The sequence below is a fragment of the Gavia stellata genome, chromosome 7 (genome assembly GCF_030936135.1).
Source record: "Gavia stellata isolate bGavSte3 chromosome 7, bGavSte3.hap2, whole genome shotgun sequence".
NCBI classification, from domain to species: domain Eukaryota; kingdom Metazoa; phylum Chordata; class Aves; order Gaviiformes; family Gaviidae; genus Gavia; species Gavia stellata.
In genome coordinates this window covers 10,963,760-10,969,759 of record NC_082600.1, presented here as the reverse complement: position 1 = coordinate 10,969,759, position 6,000 = coordinate 10,963,760, and the positions used below count along the sequence as shown (strand labels likewise).

General features: G+C 38.9%; 1 protein-coding gene across 1 annotated transcript in view; it reads right to left on the bottom strand.

Moving 5' to 3' along the window:
• Window positions 1-908: 908 nt before the first annotated feature.
• Window positions 909-6,000, bottom strand: part of AKT1 (AKT serine/threonine kinase 1) — a 66,626-nt gene continuing 61,534 nt past the window's right edge. Inside the window, exons 12-13 of the mRNA XM_009806793.2 lie at window positions 1,728-1,830; window positions 909-1,030 (exon numbers count right to left, since the gene is read on the bottom strand). Of these exons, the coding sequence (XP_009805095.1) occupies window positions 951-1,030; window positions 1,728-1,830 (183 nt within the window). The 3' untranslated portion in view covers window positions 909-950. The remainder of the gene's footprint in view (window positions 1,031-1,727; window positions 1,831-6,000) is intronic.

The following is a 6,000-nucleotide window of genomic DNA, read 5'->3' as shown; positions in this document are numbered from 1 at the left end:
AATCATTAAGTGTTTATATATATTCATATATCTTTTCATTAAAAAAAAGCGGCAACAAGTCATTACTTCAGTGCCAAAATGTACTTTTGTCTGGTTGACTCACTCATTAAGATGATTTCTCACTTAGACCTGTATGGTGTTTTTATACAGTGGTGAAAGTGGGTGATTTTGCATTGTTGCATTTCATATTAGACTGGTAAATCAAGCGTTTTCTAGGTTCTGAGAAGCCAATCCTATGAAGTATTCCTAAAGTCTACGCAAATGGAATCATTAAATGCACTGTCTAGAATGGAATACTCATCTGTATGATGTGGCAATTCCACTGGATTCAGTTTGATATGTAATGTCTTGCAGCAGATGTTATAACAAAAATAACTTTTGCTTTTTGATTTACCTCACTGAGGCCATTAATGCTGTTCCTATAGTTGGTTTTCTGGAGTTGGATGACACTTCACTGCTGTCCAAAATGAGTTTGAACCTTAACCCTCCAGAGTTTGTTCACTTTGTTGCTTATATTATTGCACTAGCTACTAAAGTCTTATATCTTCCTATATAAATCTAATTGTTCAGAGTGCAGATTCTATATTTAGATAATGAACTGTATGAAATAAATAAGATAAGGGGATTTTCTGGTCAGAGTTGCTGATATGTTGAATACCTTAATTATTTCTAAAGTAAACAGTTTTGGTGCATATTCTTAAAAACCTATGGTCATTCAGCATAAAAGCCTTGACGTAATACTTTAAGAATGGATTTGTTTTCCTTCTCAAAAATGCATCAAAGAATTGTTTTAAATACAGAATCTGTGAGGCTTCCTACAAATTCATCTAAATCGTAATACAAACACAGTTTGTAATTCAGATAATATAGAAAGTTCTCTAGTGTCCATTGAAGTAAGGTCCCCAAAATGCAGTCTGTTTTGTTTCTGAATGAGAAAACATTGCAAAACATTAAGCGGTTCCACTGGCTGAATAGGAGAACTGAGGAAAATGAGGTCTTCTCTCGTTATCTACACAATCCATGCTGTCATCTGAAAAATGAAAAAAAAACAGTAGACAATATTTGCTACCATTTTAAGTAAGCAAACAATAAGATAATGCACGGTAAAGTTATTTCAGAAAATTTCACTGTCGTCTTTTTCTTCCACAACTTGAAAGGACAAAGAAACAGGAAGTCTTAAATCTCACCCCATTAAATGGGCATCACAGAAGATCCTGATTGTTGTATGTAAACAGTTGTTTGGATGTCCATTTAAAATTGCTAGGACCTGCATTGCTTAAATCCATATTCAGTGTTCTGAATTTTTGGCAATTGCTATTTCAGAGCAGCAAGCATGCTCAGTTACCATGAAAATAAAATATATTTTCATTGAATACGGACGTTAGTCCATACTCAATTGACTGCTTGCATATACACAGTGTGTGCGCAGACATAGACATGCAAAACTCATTAACAGAATTATTTTCCAGTGGGAATGTGCAGATTTGGAAAAGACAACAGTGCAAATAATTTCATTATCTTCTAAAACAGGTTTTTCATTTCCCAAACTGGAAAGACGTGGGAAGTTTCACATCAGTTTACCAACTTCTTGGTCAAATACATATATGGAAAACCAGCACGTTTAAACTGATGCTTTTTCACATGGTCTAAAGAGACCAGGTAACATTATAGCAAATTATTTCTGGTTGTCTGGAGAACATAGTGGGCAACATTTGGGAAAACTTTACCTTGGTCAGGAGGAGTGATTGTTATCATCTGTGCAGTAAATTCTTCATCAAAGTATCTTGTATCTGTTTCAGATGTAACTTGTGGCTTAAACGGAGGTACAAGCTAAGAAAAGCAAAAAAAGATATTGTCCATTTACAGATTCTTGCAGTACTGTTTGAAAAAGGTAGAATTTGAAAGAGTTATAAGCTACAGTGCCTTTTCCTACATTCCTAAAATAAGTTTTAAAAACGCCAGTTCATAAAGAAGGAACCATATACAGTAAAAAGTATTTATTTAGGTGTGTACTTCCTATTTATGGGGCATTTAAGGCACTTTGTCTCTAGGATTTAATTTCACAACGACGAACCTATAATCCTACCATTTCTTCAAGTAATAAATAACATGCTTACAAATGTAAAAAATAATAGTATATACTGGTTCCCTGCCTAATTATGTGGAAATTGTCAACTGCATCTAGTCAGATTTATGCTTGAGGAGGATGAAAATGATTAAGAAAGATGCTCAGTGATACCAAACTGATCAGCTAGACTTGTGTATCACCACAAGGGTTGTAACATTCACAAAAAAAATTTCAGCTACAGAGCTACTGTGCACATGCAGCTCCAACTGCAACGGTGCTGTAGGTCAGACCAGCCGAGGAGAATATAGGACAAGGCAGCAGCAACATTAAGCATTTATACTTTTATACTATACTTTTACACTCCCCAAAAGCAGTTTGATACCAACTCTGAACTTAGAAAATCTGCAGTGCTTACAAAAAATCAAGCATGCTTCGCAGTGAACATTCTCCTCTTGTTACACCACGGGTCACACTATTTGGGTTTTATTCTTGACAGTCGCTTGGGCAGACAGGCTAGAAATCATCCATGTGTACCTAGGCAAGCTCTGGCAAGACAAACTCCAGATGGAGCGGAGCTGCTTGACTGGGGCTGGAGGAGGAGCACTCCTGGAAAGCGGGGTGGCAGAGCTGGTTGCATACAGATGCAGAGTTGGAACACGTACAATTTTGGAGGGCAACGGAGCTGGGATTCAGACCTTGCTCACCTCCCTGTTGCATGATGCGGTAGAAACAGAATGTAAACACTGTTCTTAGCCCTCCCACAGGGGACATGTAATAGCTTTCAGCGCTGGGCTTCAGTTCGCCCACCACTGGGGTTAAGCATGGCCATCTTTTAATAGCACAGAACCACACCAGGCAACAATTTAGGAGCGTGATTGAGGAAGTATACAGCTTCCAATCTGAAACCGCAGGGAAAGGTTTATCAAGGCAAACGGTAAATTGCTCCAACTGGAATTAAGCAGTGACCCCAAAACTTGCACTTCTGCCCTTACACAAATAAGAACACCACCGACAGAAATCACTACCTGGAAAACATCAGCAAATCCTGAGTGTACAAAACACTTTTTCTCCACCCCCAACTTTTCCTCCAGCTTAGGTCTGAAGAATCATTTGCTTGGCAAGCTGGTTAATAAGAAAAGCACTAGCTTCAAGCTCCCTATCACCAGGATCATCTTTCTGATCTGTTTTGAGAGCACCTAACAGAGTGTTGTCCTGTCTTACAAACAACAATCCAATAAAGCTCCTCCTTTTTCAATGTAAAGACTTTAAGAAGTGTTAGGTACTCATATGGTGGTATTTCCAAATACAAAGAAACATTCTACGGTTTAAAACCACTCCTTAAAAATTCTCTTTATTGTAATAGAGCACAATTACAATATATATTAATCCTACTTTTTTTGAATTATTAATGACCCTCTGTGCCCAAGGATGGCTTAAAGGAGCGTGGCAAATGTTCCTGTGAAAAAAATTAGGTCCTTAGAAGTGGTCTTTATGTCCTGAGTTTAAAAAGGAAAAGGAAACAGGATATCCCAAAGTCAGAGTCACTGAGCCTTACAGTCCTCCTGAAGCTATTGAAGAGGGAATGCTTCGCATTATAATGTTAATAATGCTATTCTCAATCAAGTCAAACCTGCATATTATGTATAAAAACCCTGCTGAGGATGAGCATTCTTTCTTTCACATTTTAACGCTATTCTCTTTCTCCTTATAGCAGTTGTCTGCCTATTCCTTAAAATGAACCTTGGTTTGTTTTTGACAAGCTGTGCATGCACGCGTGTGTGAAGTTCTATCTGTCCTTTTAAGCTAATGGTGGTTTTGGCATTCGCAATGCTCCCAGTTGCTCTAGCTTGCTGTGTGTAGCACAGAGTGATTTAGGACTTGGGCACTGCAGCAGACACCTGAACTATACACATCAGAACGACTCGGAGCAGCAATCCTAAGTCAGAACACATGTAATGGGCTAGCACTGCCTGTATCATTTTCCCTTTTATTTTAGTATCTGTTAAAAGCAATTTGAGACAGATTATGATGCACCCACACGACAACTTTTTTTTCCCCTAGCTGTCAAATTGAGAACATTAAGCTGGAAACAGAGGGGAAGCCGCAGAAAGCTCTAACACTGGCTTTACCAAGCAAATATGTTGCCTTACTGAAAAGCTGTCGCTGCAATAGCTCTGGAGTTTGATTGGCAGAGAGGTGCCACCTGTAGCCTCCCACTGCTGCAGACCAGCATGATACCCGTGGGCTTATGTTGGTTTAAGAGACAAAAAGGACCAGAAAAAACCATGTGATTAAAATCTCATGGCGTATGTTTTGCTTGTGGGTGGGCAAAATACTGCAAATTAAATCGCACCTTTCTTTGCACCAGAGACAAATAACAACACTCTTTCAGGAGAGTCTAATGAATATTTTAAATTTTTGGGACAACCCCAGTTACTCAAAACTCCTTACAATTCAAAGCAAAGCTGTGTTTTCAAAAACCTGTAATTACAAAGTCAGTGTTCTCGATTACCCCAACCCTATATTCATAAACATATTCACTGTTACCTGGAGATAGTGGGTAACTAAGCTTAGCACATAAACACCTCTAGGCAGCTGACAAAATTCAGCTTTTATCTGTGAGACTGCATTTCAGGTAAATGCTGCAAGATTCTCTTTGGACCACCCAGAATGTAGGCACCAATTACTCACAGGCTTTTTGAAATCTCTTCGTTTGCACAGCATGTCTATTTCTACAGTAGGTAATGGTTTACATCCAATTTCAGATGCACATGCTAATGGGACAGGAGCAAAACCAGAATCCAGCCTCCTTAGATACGCCAAGGTCAGAAATAGCCTCAATTAGCACACTGTTTTCTCCAAAATATGTAACATTTGGAAATTTCCTGGTAGTTTCCACAACAATCTGAGTCACTATTACTATGGGACAATTTATGAAGGCTTTTTCAGTCCTATGGATAAATAAATTGCCTCCAACTTGTGTGATTTCTCCTCCATTCAGGGAAGCAGGACTACCACCAAATAACAAATAACTCCACTGAAGACATTTGAGCCCCATTACGAATTTTTACCTTAAACTGAAAAAAAATAGCAAAACCCCACGTATTCAGCTTCTCAGCTGGGTGAAAATGGGGATAACCTCCTGTTTAGAACCGTAATTCGGACATACTTTTTACATTATACTGAATAAACTCCATGCAACTCCCTCCTGCCCTCATGACTGCATGCAGCACTGTCTCAAGGGATGCTTAGAGTTTAGACCTCTGTTCTTCCAATCTACAATTTCAAGGCACAAAAACTTATTTTATGATTTTTCATTTCCCTTTAGCCACACAAATCTGTAAGGAAGTGAAAGAAGAGAAGGAAACAAAGCACTCTTTGTAATTGTATACAGGCACTAGACAGTTTTCCCACTACGGTATGGAAACCAGCAGTGTTATGCTCTATTTCTTTAAGAATACAAACACTGCTAATAGATCACTGTATTAGTTTTACCGTAAGAATCCAAAGAATTAAAACTCAGTTTCTGTTAAGTTTCTTACCTGCTCCCACAACTGGAGGGAGAACTAATCTGTATTTAGAGATGAAACGAGATCTGATACCATGCAGGGGGAAGCAGGAAAATCAGGAAAGGCTGGGATTGAGTGAGATCATGTGGTACCAGTAGATGGGAGCCTTGAATTGCCAGACCCACGTTTTAGTTAGCTGCACTTCATGTGAGCGTTACAGAAAATGTGGCTGGTGAGAATCAAATGGGAGAGAACAACAGCAGAGCGCCCTGAGAGCACGAAGCAGGGCATCTTGGAGGAATGGAATAAGTTATCTGTGAATGAAGGGACAGTGAGGCATAGACAACTGATGAAACACACTCATACAGAAAGGGCTGGGCTCTCTGACTTCAGTGGCTCTCATTGGAAAGCCGACAAACTCAG